We start from the raw sequence: 20,642 nt of genomic DNA, 5'->3' as shown, positions 1-20,642 counted from the left end.
TCATGAACGCAGGAGGTGTTTGTTTGTGTGTGACAGACGTGCATGGGCTGGGCGCACCGCCGCCCGCCACCGGAGCCGCGGGTCGCGCCATGGGACGATTGTGAAATGCAGAATAAACTGCGTTCCGTATTGAGCCAATACGGAACGCAACTTTTAATTCCCAATTACGGAACGATTCCGTATCTCAAGGGACTGGTGGCAAGCCTATCGTTTCCCCCAATTTTACCAATCACTTTTATTTTTGTGACTGTACTTTGCATCATCTTTGAATGCTAAGACAGTAATATGAATATTTAATACCTTCTCGTTTTGAATTGTTGTTTCTATTAGAGTATAGCTGTTGTGTAGTTGATGCAATACCATGAAACCTCATGTTTAATCCCATTGCTTCCTTCCGCCCATGTATTCGCATACATTAACTTCTTCCTCTATTGAACCTTGTATTTATGTCATGATCTGAACATTAATTCAGTTCATGCGCTAATGATGTTCTATTGTTTAAGGCAATTTTCTCGAGTGGTTTATCTGCGATGGGACTATTACTGTCCCTCAGTTATAATTAGGGAAACAAATAACGGTGTAACAGTCGATGCGTTCTCACTCCATTGAAACTTTAATGTGTGTTACAATCGACCCATTCTGGGCTCAAAGCTAAGGAAAGCCATTTCAGATGTCTTTTTCTTCCTAACCCCATCTTGGATATGTTCCTTATTTATGCTTTAATGCATCATCTGCGCTTGGGGGAATTGTCTTGCCTAAATGGCGAAACATAAAAGACGCGCTTTCTACGTAATTATGGCCTTAATTGACAAAGTTTGGTGAAAATGGGTTCGCGGCCTCCCTCGGCGGACCTTTTTGTTGGGGTTTTGAGACCTGGCCTCCCCACGCTTGGCTGTGCAGCCAATTTGTTTTTTCAGATAAAAGTAAATAAGCGGTGTGCAATTTAATCCAGCCCCATTATCCCACCCTCCAGCGAGCGTGGAAAACAAAACCCGCACAATGCTCCGCCGAGACCACTCTTTTGAGGCGAATCAAATTTGGAGAGCACGCGTGTGCGCGTCGGGGGTAAATTTATCTCTTAGTGTGTGGCGCATGAGTATAATCACACACTTGTGCGCACCTCAGTGAGAGTTTGTCTTGGCTACTATCCAATCGCTCACAGCAGGATTTTTCTGCAAATTTCAAGTAACAAAAAACCATCATTTTCATCTGGCCGCTCTGTTCCCATTTGAGGTTGTTGGTATGCATTCAACAGCTTGGTGGAGACTCAGATGCGGTCCTCTGGTGAACACTGAGAAGAGTACAAGTGGAGAGGAGGGGTGGCGGGCAATGAGGCAAGGAAGGGGGGGGGGATCTTTTATATCTTGAACACACACACTGGCACAGAAAGCAATTTGTGGGCTTGAAATGATTCCCGTCAATTGCGACTGACTGCAGCCTTCAAGCTAATTAGAAACTTCAGTGAAACGGCAATAACAAGTTAATTACGTTTCAGGATTATTAAGGTGCTGTATTCCCTTTCTCTATCAGCACCTCCGTTCTTCACTGATGCACTTGTTTGTAAACATAGCAGCTGTTCTCCCTGCGTGCATTTTAAAAAGGGGGCTTTAAATCTGTTTTTGGCTATTAAAAAAGATATCAATTAATACAATTAATGACATTTTTCCAGAACGGTCAGGAACGCAGTTCCGGTATTAGATTCAGGGCCGGAATGCTGTTCTGGTACATGGTGCTTTGATTCTGAAAATATGACGGCAACTGTCAAAAAGCTTTATTTAAAAAATAAAAAAAAAAGTCTAAGCTCCCACACATGCATTTCAGCTCCAAGAAGAAAACAATCTACCAACATCAGATTTACATACACAAGTGTTAACGACAAGCATAATAAAGTGCTTGTGTAGCATAATCAATTTCCACCAATATTTATTATTTATTTTATTCCACGGACAGCATGGAGGTTTCCCCAGCTGCTGCAGTTATGAGTCTGACGACGATGAGTCACGTCAATGTGCAAATTAGGGTTGTTCCGATCATGTTTTTTTGCTCCCGATCTGATCCCGATCGTTTCAGTTTCAGTATCTGCCGATCCCGATATTTCCCGATCCGATTGCTTTTTTTTTTGCTCCCGATTCAATTCCAATCATTCCCGATAATTTTTCCCGATCATATACATTGGCAATGCATTAAGAAAAAAATAAATAAAACTCGGACGAATATATACATTCAACATACAGTACATAAGTACTCTATTTGTTTATTATGACAATAAATCCTAAAGATGACATTTACATTATTAACATTTTCTGTGAGAGGGATCCATGGATAGAAAGACTTGTAATTAAAGGATAAATGTGACCTTGTATATTGTGACTAAATATTGTAATCTAGTGTATTTGTTGAGCTTTCAGTAAATGACACTTTAGCCATGCCCAAATGCATGATGGGAAGTGCAACCATGACTGTGCAAAGTGGTACCAATTGATATATCTTCTCTGCTTTGGGAAATAACATATGGTGTTAAAATAAAGATCAATTACTACCTTCCTTCCCCACATTGCTTTCCACGATATTTCCAATCATAGGGAGAGGGATTGTAAGGCTGCCAAAATTCACTCTACTCATTTTACACTGCCTTTTAGCTCTATATATAGGTAAAACGGCGCCATTACAGATTGAAAGCGACAATGCGTGAGTGGGTTGTGCAGTGCATGCATTAATTGCGCTAAATATTTTAACGTGATAATTTTTTTTTTTAAATTAATTACCGCCGTTATCGGGATAAATTTGATAACCCTACCTTAAGCCTAAACTAAAGACTCTGGATGAGTGTAACATATTATGTCTGTAACGTTAAATACAATTAGAAAACAATGTAATTTAAATATATATATATATATATATATATATATATATATATTTTAAAAAGGCATGTCCGATATTTTTTTGCCGATTCCGATACTTTGAAAATGACGTGATTGGACCCGATCGATCATCTCTAGTGCAAATGCAGGCAGCAAAGCAAATCGCCTGGACTCATTTATCCGTTCAATTGGCTGACATACTGACATGTGATCAGCAGAGATAGTTAGCTCTGATTGGTTCCAATGTGCATGTTTTCTACAACAGCAAAAAAAAAAAAAAAAGGGCAATGCAACATAAAATGGATCAAATCTTTAAGAGCAAGGAAAGAATTGAGGATGCTTATTTATCATATTTAGTTTTATTTGCTCTGATGAGGAGGTTCAGTACAACTTAACTGTCAATGTGCACTTTTGACTGTTCATATATGTTGGGCTAATTATTCATTTCCTTATGTAGCAGAAAATCAGAAAAATTAGGCTTATTTGTCAAGAATTTTTAGGCTAAAATTGAATTGACCCAGTATTAGAATATACTGTAAACTCGATTCTGCATTGTAAATTGCTTTGTTGGCATAAGGACATAGAGGCCCTCATTAAGCTGTAGCTGGCAGTCATCTTTCCTAGCTCATCTTGTGTATGTTGCCTAATGATGCACGTGGAGCCGCAGATTGCCCAAAGTGCTGCGGTCGGTACTTTGAGACCCGCAGAGTATTTAACAATGCAGACATTAATATTTTCCCCTACCTGTCTGTCTCCCAATCCCTCCCTCTCTTGTTCAGTTGGATCATTACCCTGCAGTCAGCTACACCCTCCCGGATGCCTCGGACACCAAGTTCAACCTGGTCAAGACTCTCTTCTTGGGCAAAGTGTATGGTGAGTTTAGAAATTGCATTTTCACATTTAAGAAACAGAAATCACCAAATATAATGTGCATCATCCGTGGCGGCCCTCATTCACAATTGTGCGGACTCTGTAAAATGTGTACAGCGTCAGGTCCTTAAATTGTAGAACTCTGAGAAAATGATGCTAGGCAATTAATAGTAAACTGCAACGGCTTCTGACCATTTCAGGGAGAACCCTATGGGGCGCCGTTTGTAAAGCAGCACATGCTGAAAATAACGACATTTTCTCACATTTAGCGCCACACAGTGTTTAAAATGGTGTGAAATTTTTTGTCTTTTTGCTTGCACATTTACGTTATTTAGCAACTTAAATATTCATTTTTAAATCAGAAGTTTCGGACCTGATTGTTTAAATCCAGAGCTAAATATTTATTTTAAATTAGGGCTGTCAAACGATTAAAATTTTTAATCGTGTTAATCACAGCTTAAAAATTTATTAAGCGTAATTAATCGCAATTCAAACCATCTATAAAATGTGCCATATTTTTCTGTAAATTATTGTTGGAATGGAAAGATAATACACAAGACGGATATATACATTCAACATACTGTACATAAGTACTGTATTTGTTTATTATAACAATAAATCAACAAGATGGCATTAACATTATTAACATTCTGTTAAAGCGATCCATGGATAGGAAGACTTGTAGTTCTTAAAAGATAATTGTTAGTACAAGTTATAGAAATTTTATATTAAAACCCCTCTTAATGTTATCGTTTTAATAAAATTTGTAAAACTTTCAATCAAAAACTAGTAGCTCGCCATTGTTGATATCAATAATTACACAATGGTGCTGAAACCTATCAAATCAGTCGCACCCAAGCGCTAACAGAGGGCGACATAACTCCAAAAAACACAAGTAACAAGTGCACATGATACTGTGCTGTCATTTTAATCTGTTTGAGCGGGGCATGTGCGTTCAATGCGTCAAAAATTTTAACGTGATTAATTTTAAAAAATTAATTACAACCCGTTAACGCGATAATTTTGACAGCCCTAATTTAAATCTTAAATTTATATCCTAAATGTTAAATCAGGAAACGGTCAGAACTAAATATTTAGCTTAATAAGCAAATTCACATGACTGGAGACCGGAAATAACTAAATAAAAGCTGGAGCAGCTCAAACTGTCTGTTGATTGCAAATGAATAAAACCTACTCAACGGTGGCAGTCGGCTCTTGGACATGAGTCATTGTAGTAATAACAATATATAGGTGAAATACCTATTTAGGAGAAACTATTTATAGAGGGTTTTGTGTGCTCCAGCTTTTATTTTGTTACTTCCGGTCTCCAGTCATGTGAATTTGCATAATAAGCTAAATACTTAGTTCCAACCGTTTCCAGATTTAACATTTAGGATATACGATATAAATTTAAGATTTAAATTAAATATTTAGTTCTGGATTTAAACATTCAGGTCCAATACTTATTTAAAAATAAATATTTAAGTTGTTAAATAATGTTGTAAATGTGCAAAAAAACAAAAGTGACTCTAAAAATTTCTTACCACATTTTAAACACTGTGTGGCGCTAAATGTTAGAAATTGTGGTCGTCATTTTCAGCATTTGCTGTTTTACAAACGGCGCCCCATAGAACCCTGCCTTACTCAGCTTGAATAGGCTCCAACAAACCTATCACAAGGGGCTACCAAGATTAGTTGACCATTCATGATGAACTAATTTAATCAATTAATCACTATAAAATATGAATATGTCGACTCAATATAATGGTTTGTCGCAGCTTTACCTTCAAGACGATTAATAGAATTAGATGAATTTGCCACAGTATAGTGCATTTCCATTTTAATCCACTAGAGCGCGCTACAGAACCATCATAACAAAGTCTGCATAAATGCTCTGTGCAAGTGTACTCCTTCAGTAGATGCAACAGTACCAATTTATTGCATCTAGATTTAATAATGAAATTTACTTAAAATGATTAATAGTTTATTCATTGACAGATACGACCTAGTTATTGCTGAACACTGACTCTTCACAACTTTTATTGACATTTCTACTTTAAATGTATTTTTATGCAATGATGCTACACTGGAAATTTCTAACGTCTTAATCAGATAGTAATACTTTTCTCCTTCTTGTTTTGAGTGCTAAAGACTAGACTAACAGATTAATGTGTCAGATTATTCCACTTTAAGTAGATATTAGCATTTGTTCTTATTTAGCCTATACTTTAAAAGTTGGTCATTTTTCACATTCATCAAGAAAAAAAAACATCCAACTATTCTAATGTTTTGAATGATATCTATTCATGAATTAGGAACGTTTCTGACATTTCAGACTTTTTTTTTTTTTTTTTCAAGATTAAATATAGTACTAATTTGTTGATTAAAATAAGTCTGTGAAGCTTATTTTCAGCTAGCTATTTTACTTCTTTCAAGAAATCTAAGTGAGTAAAATTGACACGAAGCACTGGCAGATAATTTCATTTATTTCCAGTAGATTGACACTGAAAACAAGGGAAATTAACTAGTTTTAAGGAGGTGTGTTCTTGCAGTGTACTTGGTTTGTTTTCCTCTTTCTTATAAGGAAGTGACGCTTTCACTGCAAAAACTCAAAATCTTAGCAAGAATATTTGTCTAATTTCTAGTAAACAACATCGAATCACTCTTAAAATAAGACACACTCCCTAAACAGGTCAAATTTGAGCAAGAAATATTCTTATTTTTAGACTACATTTTAAATATATGGCAGAAAACACTCAGGTGACTTGAAGTTCCGCTCTGAGACCCCCAATTTGGTCAAATTTCAAAATTGTCCGATATGCATGTGTGATACATCATTGGAAAGCTTAAAATCTCAATTTTCTGGGGGAAGAAAAATTTTGAACAGGAGGGCTTTTTTTTTTTTTTTGACAGCAAAACCCGAACTGGAGGTGAGAGCACGCGAGAGCAGAATTACAGACGCCATGACTTTAACGAATTATTATCACGTACTTACCTTGTTTCGATCCAAAAACTCCATGTAGCATGTATCACCGAGTGTCAAGACACAGCTGTGAATGGCCACAGCTGGATTTTGGGGGATTTTATGGGGGAAATATGGTCATATAACAAGGGTCGTGATGCAGAAATCGCAGACATCAAGGAGTGGTCGAGATTTTCTTTAATATTTTTACCCTTTTAAACGTTTTTTTTTTTTCTTCTTCTTTGTTTGGATCGATTATTTATCATCTAACAAATCGGGGGAAAATGCCAAAGTAACAAAAAAAAATACAATTAGGCGATAGTTATGACGCAGATATCTGTGACTTTTTTACAGACACCAATTTTTTCATTCTGACGTAATTTGTTTGAAAGTTTAAAATATGCGAGTCAATAATTTTTTAAAGGTGTTTTTTTTTTTTTTTTTTTTTAAACGAAATATTGGACATCGAATAATGATTCTAAGCTAAAAATGACAGACATTTTGAATAATAAATATTATTACTTACCTTCTTTTTATGGCTAGGTTGAAACAAAAAAGGGTTGCGCGACGTCTGTAAACGGGGGTTTCCAGGGTAAAAGGGACAAATTAAAAATAGTTCGAGGGCTTAATTGGCTATGAATCTGCTATGGCAGCATATAAACATATTGTTCAATCAAACACAACAGTTCTTTTGGTTTAAAATACAGCAGTTTATTTTGTAGAGGGTTGCAAGAGCAGAAACTGCTTTTTCAGTCTTGTCTGTGTTTTCCACCATATATTGTACATTGCACTTGTACTGCAAGTACTTTGTACTTTGTATTTGCACTACAAGTACGTGTGTGGTACTTGTAGTATCAAAGGTAGTATTAACAGCTTTTTTTAATGACTTATGAGTCTAATATTGGGTCTGCAAAGCGAGAAAGTAGTATTACAGGTTTGTTATACAGTAGGCTTATAATAAGCCTGTAATTCTAAATATAAGTATCATACTCTTAGTAAGTCTCATAATTAGCCTGAAACACTCATTTTAAGCATTACTGGCTTTTTATGGGGCTTAAAATGAGCAGATAATAGAACTTTTTAGGCTTATAAGACCAAAAACTTCCTAAAACTAGTTAAATATAACTAGTTTCTCTGTCTTCTTGAATGGATGTCTTATTTGAATAAATTTTACCAAGAAAAAAAAATGCTTGTTCCAAAGGCAGATTTTTTTGTTTACTTGTTATAAGCAACTTATATTAAACATTTTTTTTTACTGGTTTTTGAAGTAGTATTTTTTCCTGTGTTGTTGAAGATTTTGCTCTTATAAAGATACTAACACTCATTTTCAATTGAGCGAGTTCAATCAAGATGACAAGAATTGGAATCTTGTCCAGAGATAGCCTGAATTTTAAAGTTTGTATGAATAATATTTCTACATAATGTTAATTGCTGTGATTTTAGCTGGTGTTTCTAATGTTCCTTTCCAATCCACACGAGTAAAAACAATCTTACATTGTCATTTAGGGATTTTTTTTTTAACAGCTGTTGTATAAGGGACTGGGGAGTAACAGGAAGAAATTGTATGAAAAGAGCGCACGGATAACAACAAGCAGGGACAGAAAACACGGCATTGTTAACAAACTCACGCACATCTGCTTCCATCTCCTCCTTTTTTGCACTGATGCCTCAGAGACAAAGGAAGCTATTGAAAAACTCATCAGACTTATCATGTTTGAAAGACAGAGATGCTTTGTTGGATAGGGCGCTGCCATGGGACAATGAGTGATGTCTCCTCAGTCGCTTGAATGTCAAATTTTTCTTCCGATAGTGGAAATTACCTGATGGTACAATTTAAAACAATTTAAAAAGCCACTATGGGAATTAACGGCAAAAAAAAGTCAAATCTATTATGTAGAATAAAATGTAACGATGATTTAGTAAAGCCCAAAGTAGCAGAGTAAGAATAACGTTTCTTCTTCACAAATCTACTCAATTGAAAGAAAAAGTATGGTGTGTTAAAACTGCTCTTAAAAGTACATTTTTCTCAAAAAGTTACTCAACTAAATGTAACAGCGTAAATGTAATGCGTTACTATCCATGGCCATAGTGTTATGAAAGGTCTGAAAGTTTCCCAATATGACTGCTCATGGGCAGTGTTGTTAATCTTACTTTAAAAAAAAAAAAAAAAAAAAGTAATTAGAGTTAGATATTACTTCTCCCAAAGAGTAATTGAGTTAGTAACTCTGTTACCTGATTGTAAGAGTAATTAGTTACTCAGCAAATTAACTGATGTTACTTTTCATGTTCTACACGTTATTTCATTATACATTCCATAAAATCTTTTTCATAAAAAATGTATAAACTGATTGAAGTGAACTGATTTTTTCATTCCCAAAAAAAACTTGGGTCACTCTTTTGACTTTTATTTTAATTTCACCTATATACGAGTGTAATGCTATACAAACTTCCCGTGAGAAAAAAAAAGTCATTTTGTTTTTCGTCTTTTACTGTACCCCACAACGAACCGTGATCCTTGTACCAGAGTACATACTGAACCGTGACTTGTGTGTATTATCACACCCCTAGTGCGCACCAGATGGTAAAGTTCCAGGCGTGGGCAAACCGGTCCTCGAGGGCCGCAGTTGGTCCTGGTCTTTGTTAAAACCGATCCAGCAAAGGCAGTTTAACCAATGAGGTTTCAGCAGAAACAAGAAGCACCTGACTGCAATCAACTGATTGGACTTGTAAAGCACCAGATTGGTGAAAAGGTGTCCTCTTAATGGGTTTGAACAAAAACCCGCACCCACTGCGGCCCTTTGTGGAATAGTTTGCCCACCCCTGTTAAACATTAGCAATATATAGCATTTAAGCCAGTTTACTTTTGCTATGCAAGTTAGCCAATTGTTGTAAACATTAGCATTATATAGCATTGAAGCTTGCATATTTTTGCTATGCAAGTTAGCCGATTGTTGTAAACATTAGCATTATATAGCATTTAAGCTAGCGTACTTTAGCTATGCAAGTTGCAAGCCAATTGCAACAATGCAGCAATTGGCTAACTTGCATAGCAAAAGTCCACTAGCTTAAATGCTATATAATGCTAATATTTACCAGATTCTATCTGGTGTGCACCAGATTGCTTAATTTTATTTTATTTCTGTCGATGTCCCTTTAGGTGCTCCGTACACCCATAATATATAAAAATATATTGTTTAAGATGCAGGTGTGAGTCTGAGTCTCCTGTCTCTCCCATCTTAGCTGTGGTTGTTTCGATTAAAAACAACACACAAGGTTCATGGATACGTCACTCAAGAAAAGTTTAGAGCAAGTGACTACTATTGGTAATTAGAAAAAATATATATATTGTTGGTGTACAAGGACAACACCGACTTGATGATAATGAACACTCAGCAGGAAAAAAGTACATTATTTTCAATTAATTGTACTCACCTGAACGCCACGAACTGAATGTTGAATGTAAAAAAAAGTTGCCCAAGAGTTTAAGATGAGGCTCGCCAGGCTAAATGCTAATGCTAACGAGAACGCGAATGCTATGCTGACACGCCGAGCCACCTAGCCAATCATCATCATCGCGTTTGCAACGGCATCACCAGCCCCTTGCTCTCTCCCAGGCAGCTCTGACAACATCAGACAACTCGGGCTTCATTCAAGCAAATTGTAGTAACATGCCCCTTCACATCCTCAGCAACGGCATTGCAAAGATGGGAAAAGTAATTGATTCGATTTCACACTACTGAAAAAAAATGACACCGTTAGAAACGCGGTGATACTCATGACTGATCGTGGGACAAACAAGTCATTCTACCATAACACGTGGAAGGAACAAATTTGCTACACTTAATTTGGCACCCACGCTCGAATTTTACCCGCACTGAGGCAGACATTTGAAGTTCCCAGTGATTATCTGGTGGAAAAGGTTAATTGTGCTATTTGTGCTGTAACACATGTGGAAGAAAGAATTCTCCATTTAATTTAGATTCATGCTATGAATTAAAATTATAATGTAACTACTTACATGTACAATGTGAAGGAATTTGACCTCTAGCCAGACCGCCGAAAGCTCCAACGACCCGAGCTGGCAAGAACCCGACAATCCGACCAGAAGGCCAAACTCCGCGCGTTCACCTTAGTCTTAACCCTTTGTACTGACTCCATTTCGAAAGATTTAAAGAACGCTCACCGAAAACAAGTTGACAATTTATTCAGGTCGACAGCGATCAAAACGGCAAGGCGAAACAGAAACACTCAGGTGGGGAGGCAAGGTCACCCTATCACACGTCAAGAAAAGGTTCCCGGGAAAAATTACAACGCTTAGTTAAACAGTGAAGGCTCTCGCTGGGCGGGCCGTGGGCAGGGAGAAGGGTGTGTTTGGGATTATCGTCTGTTTGTGGATTGGACAGAAGGATTCGCGAGTTACTGTTATCAGGGCAACAAGGGTTGCGGATTTTGCCACCTCAGCATCAAAGTGCTCTTGGAGTTTTATCGGTCGTGTTATCAGTTGGATATCGGGCATTCTCCGGTGTTCCTTGTGTTGGGACAGGGCGTCCCGCCATTTGTTCTGGACTGTCGAACTGATTGCAAGAGTTGGTGGTGCAGACGTGGGCTTGTCAGCGTCAATCTTTCTCATAACGCACACATTGGGCTTCCGTGTTAAGAAGGTTGTGTATCTTTTATGCCCTATATTCTGCTTGTTTTCCTTAAACTATGGTATAAGTGCTATTTATTTTACATTGGGTGTGTTAGATTAATACAAACTGTCAAACAGTAACTCCACTTCAACTATCTCCACATCTTCATATGTAACAAAGTGATAATTAACTTTTTTATATATGGGCTGTTTTCTTTTTCGGGTAAGGCTTTACTGCATTAATCTGGTTTTAAGGAGTAATGATTAAGCTTGTTGGTTTGTTTTTCATTATTCAGCATATTTGCTGCAGTTGGCAATATGTCAGTTCTCAAATTGGGGCTCGGGAGATTTACAGTGTTGCCCCTCTAGGCAATTGTGTTTAAGTGGTATTGACTTGACCACTCAGCATTTTTTGATGCTGCTGGAAATTGTCTTGTTGGCCGATGATCACGCAGGTGTTTTATATTTTCAGTTGATCTAGTAAACAAAAGCAGCTTTTGTGCATAAGCAGTCGAAACTAATGTCTGTGAGTACTGGTGGGTGGAGAAGTGGAATGCAGCTGAAGGACTTCCCCGCCTACACCGCTGCAGTCACATTAAGGAAAATGAGTCACGGTTCCACCGGGTCAGCAGACACTCTTCCAACCAAGCTCTTAGCGCCTCAAATGTAAACATGTGCAAGGAAATGGACCCACGTTCGGTCAAAGTCACGAGAAAGTGCAAACACTGCAGCCAATGGCAGTTCCTGGCACGGTCGGGTTAAGCGGTCACCCGGGGTGGCAAATTGTTAGGGCCGCATACACGCGAGTGATTGTCTACTATTTTAATTAACGCTCCTAGCGTAACAGTGGCGCTCCCTGCAGACCGCAGTTACTGTCTGCACGCAAGCCCACAAGGAGAAGTAGGTGGGGGCGGGGATTGGATCAGTTAGACATTGATTCTGAGTGTGCAAATAATCTTTTGGGGGTTTTTTTGTACTGTACTTGAATATTTGACCTAGATGTATAATGTACGTATATGTATTCTTCCTGTTAAGAATTCTTCAAGTCGTTTAATAGTTTAGCCCCTATTTACTTTCTATTTAGAGCGGCACTTTTATTTTGGAACTGCCCGTGCTTTTATTTCCAGTTCTGATCAGGAATATTTCTCACAATGCTGAGTGTAGGAACAGTTGTGTTAGGGAACCATAGACTTCATAATGTATTGAAGGGGTGCGGGGCCGAGAAATAGGGGGCCTGCATTGTTGGCGAGACCGTCAAAGATGACAGAGTGGAATCACAAAGAGCTTTTTTTCTTAAAAATTCTTGTGAATAAATGCTCAAATCCCTGAATTCGTAATAGATATGGACGTAAAACCGTCTCGATTCTGGGTAAAAGCAAAAAAAAAAAAAAAAAAAACGCACAGTTAGCATTTATTTTACGTAAATATGTCAAAGGACAATGCTAGTCGGTTAGTGAATGTAGCTAAAAGCTACTGCAAAAAGAGCTTTTCCGGTGAAAATTCTAGTGACTAAATGCTTAAATCCCCAAATTCTTTAGAGATATGGAATAGGGGTGTCAAATGATTAAATTTTTTAATCAAGTTAATAACAGCTTAAAAATTAATTAATCGTAATTAATCGCAATTCAAACCATCTATAAAATACACCATATTTTTCTGTAAATTATTGTTGGAATGGAAAGATGAGACACAAGATGGATATATACATTCAACATACGGTACATAAGTACTGTATTTGTTTATTATAAAATAAATCAACAAGATGGCATTACCATTATTAACATTCTGTTCAAGCGATCCATGGATAGAAAGAATTGTAGTTCTTAAAAGATAAACGGTAGTGCAAGTTATAGAAATTTTATATTATTACAATGAAGCCTATAAAATCAGTCGCACCCAAGCGCCAGCAAAGTGCGACAAAACTCTGAAAAACACAAGTACACATTTCACTGTGCTGTCATTTTAATGTTTGACCGGGGCATGTGCGTTAATTGCGTCAAATATTTTAACGTGATTAATTAAAAAAAACTAATTACCGCCCGTTAACACGATAATTTTGACAGCCCTAATATGGATGTAAAACCGTCTCGATTCTTGGTTAAAAGCCACACAAAAAACAAACGTGCAGTTAGCATTTATTTTACATAAATATTTTGAACTATGATGCAAATGCTTCATCCAATTCCAGCTCATCAGCAGTGTCTTTAAACCAATCATAGGCGTCTTGCCAAGATTTTGACAGTTTGTATATCTCTTTGTTAACAATGGTTTGATTGAATATCAAATTATTTTACCTTATACTAATATTTATCTTATAAGAAGTCTTTCTGTCTGTGGTTCCCTTTAAAGCGCCTTTTTTATCGTTCACACTCGTAATTTCATAGTTGTTAGTGTGTTTTTAATCGGCTACGACCGTTAGCATTGTATCAAAATAATTTACATGAGCTGTGAATAGTGGTTTGAACGGAGGTAGCATGCAAATGTTCACTATAATAGGTTTACAATTATAGTTGTGGGTTAATGTTTAATAAGCTAAACGTATTAAGAGGTCTGTGAATGTTGACTATATATCTGTATGTTATTCACTAGATACTAAATGTATGTACATGTATGAACGCCTGCATATGAGCCCAAAAAAGTATTTTATTTGATCTCCTGTGCTCTCTAACAGGGGCCCTGTAGTGGTCAACACATCTGGGTCAACTTGTCACAAGTAAAATTTCTACAATATTTTATCAGTGTTAAATTAATATTCAATTGCACATATTTATTGTTGTGCACCTTCAGCTGGTTTGATAATGTTAATAAATGTAACATTCTCAGCAAATACTGTGTTTTGGTTGTTGGGTTATGCCAGTGCTTCTCAATTATTTTCTGTTACGCTCCCCCTAGGAAGGTGTAATCATTTCGCGCCCCCCCCCCCCCAATTCTCTGCCGCCACTGTGAATCATTTTTCTATAAAATTATTATTATTATTATTATTATAACTGTATAACGTTGTGTCGTTTTTAATATTATAGCAAAGAAAAAGATAGCTCAACTAACAATAAAGTATAACATTATTAACAGTGTTTTGTACAGAAGTTTGAACAGAAAAGACTTTGACTGAATTAAAAAAAAAAAAAAAGTCACATCCAAACTGTAAAAATACGCTCAAGGTATATTTTTTGACCATTTAGTACTGAAAAATAAAATTTAATAAAATCAATAAATAATAAATTCAAATTGATTAGCAATTTTAACTCATGAGAACAATATGCCAAACCATTTGACCGAAAAAACAAAAATTAATAGAACAAAAACAACAGTGTCATTGGACAGAGGGACAGTTTTTATTTTTGCTTTTTTGCATTTAGCAACTTGTTATGCCACCTTATATGATGGTAACAGTGCTCGCTGGTTTACTGATGTAACACTGGCAAAGCAGGACGATTGTTGGCAATATTCGGCACGATGATTGGGGTAAGTGGCGCCTCCAGAAATTTTTCATAGGGGTGGCCAGATGGGACTACTTAAAATCTTGGGGTGGCCAAAACTAAAAGCCATAATTTCAGGTTTTCATTATATCATTGCAGTAAAAAGGTCAGGGGAAAACTATCAGAAAGACTTAAGGACACGGCTACTGATATACTTTGGTGTATTGGGTAATATTTGATGTTATTAATGATTTAATGTGCAGAGTCCATAACTGTCCAGTCAACATTTTGAGTTCCACAACAATTCTGTTTTATTGTGTTATGTATATATTAGGCATAAGGTGTACATTTAACTAGAGCTGCCATACGATTATAATTTTTAATCGAGTTAATCACAGCTTAAAAATTAATTAGTCGTAATTAATTAATATTTTTCTGTAAATTATTGTTTCAATGGAAAAAATAAGACAAGATGATATATACATTCAACATACTATACATAAGTACTGTATTTGTTTATTATAACAATAAATCCACAAGATGACATTAACATTATTAACATTCTTTCTGCGAAAGGGATCCACGGATAGAAAGACTTGTAATTCTTAAAGGATAAATGTGAGTTTGTATGTTGTGACTAAATTTTGCCATCTCGTGTATTTGTTGAGCATTCAGTAAATAATACTGTAGCGACTTAACTGTTCTGCCCAAATGCATGATGGGAAGTGGTGCAACCATGACTGTGTGTGGTGGCTGCAAATGCTATATCTTCTCTGCGGTGGGTACACTACAGGGTGTTAAGAAAAAGATCAACTTCTGTCATTCTTCCCCACGTTGCTTCCCACAATATGTATAGTTGCTGTTGGAGAGATGACAAAGGTTTTGCCAATTAAAAGCATGGCCCCAATGAATGCTTTTATCTACTCCACTCACTTGACACTGCCTCTTAATCTATGTATAGAAGTAAAACGGCGCCATTGTAGGCTGTTTGCGGCAATGCGTGAATGAGTCGTACTGCGAATGCGTTAATTGCGATAAATATTTTCACGTAATTAATTTTTAAAAATTAATTACCGCCTGTAAACGCGATAAATTTGACAGCCCTACATTTAACAAAACAAAATAAATGCATTTATTTGGGATGAAATACCTAATTGATGCTACAACAATCTAACGATATCCTGGCAAGCGGGGTGGCCAGTGGGGTGGCCAACTAATTTATAGGGGTGCGCCACTGATTGGGGTCTAATCTTTTTAAGTGATGTCTTAATTGATTTGGCTTCCTGCTGTCCGTTGCAAACATTTTTAGATACAGACTGGTCTTTCCTCGTCTCCAACTTTCTCAAAAGTCAAAGCCAAACACTGCATACGCTTCGTCATATTTCCTCGTCTTAGCTCTTCATATCTTCAGCGCTCTTTGCTGTGTGCTCTTGTTTGACACTTTGAAAATGACAGCGCCGCTGCCACCCACTGAGTGGATGTGCAATTACACTTTATTCTTGTACGGCAAAAAAATATGTTCCCCGAGGTCACATGCGCCACCCCGGGCATCGCTCTGTGCCCCACTATTTGAGAAGTATACTTCATGGGCTGTATTTTGTGGGTCAACTGTTGATGTTTTTTTTTTTTTGTGTGTGTGTGATTTTTTTTTTTTTTTAATGGGTGGGAATTGCGCCAAAGCTTTTTGTCACCCAGGGCACCATATAGGCTAGGAACGCCACTGACGGCAGCATTAAGAGGACAGTCAACTTCCAAAGTTGCATTTGGAAAATCGACTGCAATGGCTTTTTTCGCAAAGGATCTCAACGGGCATTTCAGGCTATTTGTAGACAAGAAATTATAAAGTGGCTTGTCCATGAAATTGGAAAAAGTCTAAATTACATTGATTTAGCAGTGATAGAGTATCAATTGTTCCCGACATCAAGTGCAACCCATGTGTTACTGCTCTCAGATAAGCAATGAAAAGCATCACTTTATGTTACGCGCCATATCTGTCCTCGACACAGCCTGTCGTCCTTGTCAAGATAACATCCTGCAGCATTGCAAAGGACTCTTGCTCAACATATAAAGCAGACGTATGTCTTTTTACTAATCAATTTGACAAGAAGCTGGACAAGACTTGAATTGATTTTTTTTAAACTGGACACAGGTGACACACACTCCTATCTGTGTGTGTAAAGTCCTTTCATCTATTTTCTATACCGCTCATTTAAGCCTGTTCCAGATTACTTAAATGGCTCTTGCTTTTTGACCTGTGGCGTCAGACGTCTGCATTAAGCTCTGATTAGTTGTTTTGTTCATTATCTGGTGCTTTATCAACTATTTTGACTACAGATGCATTTTAAAGGGTTCCTCTGTTTTTAAAACAAGTAATTCTTAAAAGATAAATTTTAGTATGAGTTATGGTAACTTGATATTAAAACCCCTCTTAATTTTTTTATTTTAATAAAGTTTGTAAACTTATTTTAAGTGATAGGTCGCCATTCTTGTTACGTCGCAGTGCTTGACGTCACCGGTCCCGTTGCCGAAATTCCAGCGTGTCACTCGTTAGCTTTCCCAACATGTCGTCAGTTCTACGCTTCCTATTTGAACCAGATCTGAAAAGTGAGGAGCAGGACAGCACTGTCAGTCGTTCACAAGACAAGCTTCAGGGAAAAATGCGTGCAGCAAATACCTGATAAGACAAAAGTTGGGCAAAAGTCTCAATGACAACAGAGCGACAGCGTATGCTGTTGGGAACTCCGGTTGGGAGCGAGAGTGTATGCTGTCCGGTTTTATTAGCAGATATTCAAGGTAAGCATATTGCCTTTTCAAACTTATCCCAATATAATTATGTCGATTGTTAGCATCCAGAGCTGTCGTTTGCTTTACATACAGTACAGGCCAAAGAGCACACCTTGTGTAATCCATATCTTGTACGTTGTAACGCGTGGTAGGTAGGATACGTGTATAAAAGTACCAAAAAGGGGAGAAGCTTCCACTTATGCACATTTATTCACAAAAAATAATATTTGCACCTTGACCACTCTTCACTCGGGAGCTCAGCAGTACGCAAACACGCGTTCCCTGACGAACTCCAACATTGTTGTAAGGTCCATGTCAGAGTCACTGTCGTCACTGTAGCGTGCCATAGTGCTTTGATTGTTTGGTATGATTTGGGGAAAACTCCCACGAAGAATAGTCAACAAAAAAGATAGCAATAGTAATCCAAATCCGCGTTTTTCACTCACGCGAAGATCCAGGAATTAGACCGATCCCATAGCAATGTTGCAGCCGCGATCAGGCCGTCGATTCCACAAAATGGGCTGATCCGAAAAGCCGCCGTGGGACCGACGAATAAAAAAAATAGACAGATCCGAAACCAATATTGCAGACGCGGTGGGACCGTCGGATCCAGAAAATTGACGGATCCCTTACTTGACTGAGGATCCTGGAAAAATGTTCGGGCGCCAGTTGTAACGCGTGGTGGGTAGGATACGTGCATACAGGGACCAAAAAGGGGGAGAAGCTTCCACTTATGCACATTTATTCATTAAAAATAATACTTCCACCTTGACCAGTCACTTCACTCCTCTTGATTCCATTTGACTGGAAATTGCATCCAAAAGCAACATATCGTGGCATTTTACTTTGCGAGTTTAGGCAGCAATAAGCAATTGTTGAACACGCTACACATTTGGAAAGATCCCAATGATGTCATCACTGCGAGCCCGCAAACCATGGCGCCAACTAACTGTCAAAATATGTAGTAAATATTATAAAATATTGCCATTGATTTAACATTTTATGTGTTTCTAACAACATATTTTAGTGCAAGAGAACAATTGTGGTTTATTAGAGCCTACATATATTCAAGGTAGAGGATCACTTTAAAAATGGAGCTGGAGTGTGACATTTTACTGTAAGTATTTCATCAAGTTCATTCCAAATCTGTGGTCCTCTGGATACAATGCTAAAGCTTATACACTTTAGCCTTCTATTTTTTTCCAGTGATTTTTTTTTTTTTTTAATGGTAGTACTAGTGTATGTGTGCTGAGCCCTAGAATGGATATCTGATGTTGAAACACAAAGTACGGAACTGTTCGAGGGCTCTGAATGTACTATTTACCTCTAGTAAATCCAGATCCATGTTCATGCTAATTCCAATATCCGTGTTTTTAGCAGCAGGGTGGGGGTGGGACCGCACTGCAGAGAGAAAGAGAGGGAGGATGAGAGAAGGGCAGAGATGAGGTAAAAGTCCCTAACATTATACTGAGATCTTCTACCAAAGAGGAGGAAAGGCGTGAAAGAAGAAAAAGAGCAGGTTAGCCTCAGACTTTGAATAAATCTGTCATTATATGTGCTTTTATTTCTATTAATGTGCACCCGTTTGAGGGGGGGTTCAAGCGACTACCGAAAGCAATTCAGCTTCATCTGAAAATGCATTTCTTGCATATTAAGTTTTCACTTTATGGCGCAGTTCATTTTTGAGTGGCTTGAATTGAACTACATTGTATGTATATACAGTCAGACATTACTATCTATTATGTCTGGCTTGAATTTATTGACTTGGCACGAATGCACCATGAACAGCATACTGACAGGAGCTTCAGGTGACTGTGCACATCATAAATGGCTGTGCAACCCAATATAATGTGCTGTAAATCGACCTGCCTGTAACTACTGCATAACTTTCCCTTTTGCCCCTTTCAGTTTGTTTCACTCCTACAAAAACTCACAAATATTACAATTTACTTTTATAGTTGAAGTATTGCTGGTAGTTTAGTGCATGTGGACATGGCAGAGAATAAGTAATAGTGTTGGTCAGGAAGTTATATGTACAGTATGCATTTGAAATGTCCTTTTAGTTTGTTGTTTCTGCTTTTTAATCCTTATCAAGATACTCTTGCTTACACTTCTACTGCATTTTATCATTCATGCAAATGTATGACGTGATCCGCTTTTGATTATCGCAACCTTTCTAACATTTTTTTTTTTAATTCCATCCATCAGCTTCCATTTGTTGCCATGGCAACAGTTTGATCTATGCCCATGTTCTTGTTTCTCTAACCATTCGTCTGTCATTTTTCACACACACCTAATTATTTTCTGGCTTTCCTGCTTCAAGGCCACACCCTTCCTCTGAACTCATCCTGCAGATGTCTCCATCTTCTCTTATTTTCTTTTCTCGTCCTTGACCCACATTCTCAAGCCCCCTTTAAAGATAGTTCCCAAACGCCGTTCCTACCTGCCTGTCATTAATTATTCATGTCACGCCGACATGCAACCTCACAGGGTAAAATCGACTGATCAACGTAATGACCTTGGGGTGATTGTGTGCATGTGTGTGCGTCCGTGCCGGGCCACGTGTGCTTGATGTTGCAATTGAATCGCTGGATCACAATGCAATCATTTGGGATGATCTATTGCAGCAATGCAATCTTTAACCATGTAAATTGGATTTTGCTGTGTTGCAATCATGGATCATGTTGGGCACATCTTGTATCTATTAGCTTAGGAGTAAAGGCAAGCCAAAAGAATGGATTGCATTAAATAAGATCATTGTTGTGTGACAAGCTTTGTCAATGCCTCTAATATTCTGAATCACATGCAAGCCCTGCCCGACACACACACTTCGAAACAGCTTAGCGCAAGCCTTATTGTGGGGAAACGATTGCAAAACATACTGTATTCCCCAGTAGAACTATATGTATACAACACTTCGGGTGTAGTAGTGATATTTTCATGCAGCTGTATTGTGTTGATATATACCGGTGCTTCTCAATTATTTTCTGTTACTCCCACGCAGGAAGACGTAAACTTTTTGCGCCCCCCCCCCACTCTTTGCCGCCACTGTAAATAGTATCATTTGTCTATAAAATTATTATAAGTACACCCCTGCATAACATTATGTCCTTATTAAT

At 37.6% G+C, this 20,642-nt stretch overlaps 1 protein-coding gene across 2 annotated transcripts in view; it reads left to right on the top strand.

Annotated features, from left to right (window-relative positions):
* The window catches only part of cntnap2a (contactin associated protein 2a), a 674,074-nt gene that overhangs the window by 641,254 nt on the left and 12,178 nt on the right, over positions 1 to 20,642 (top strand). For both annotated transcript variants that reach the window (XM_057824376.1, XM_057824377.1), the window contains one exon: positions 3,641 to 3,734. In XM_057824376.1, the coding sequence (XP_057680359.1) occupies positions 3,641 to 3,734 (94 nt within the window). The remainder of the gene's footprint in view (positions 1 to 3,640; positions 3,735 to 20,642) is intronic.

This window comes from Corythoichthys intestinalis, chromosome 20 (assembly GCF_030265065.1).
Source record: "Corythoichthys intestinalis isolate RoL2023-P3 chromosome 20, ASM3026506v1, whole genome shotgun sequence".
Taxonomy (NCBI): Eukaryota; Metazoa; Chordata; class Actinopteri; order Syngnathiformes; family Syngnathidae; genus Corythoichthys; species Corythoichthys intestinalis.
Note: the sequence above shows the minus strand (reverse complement) of the source record. Positions and strands in the feature narration are given on the sequence as shown.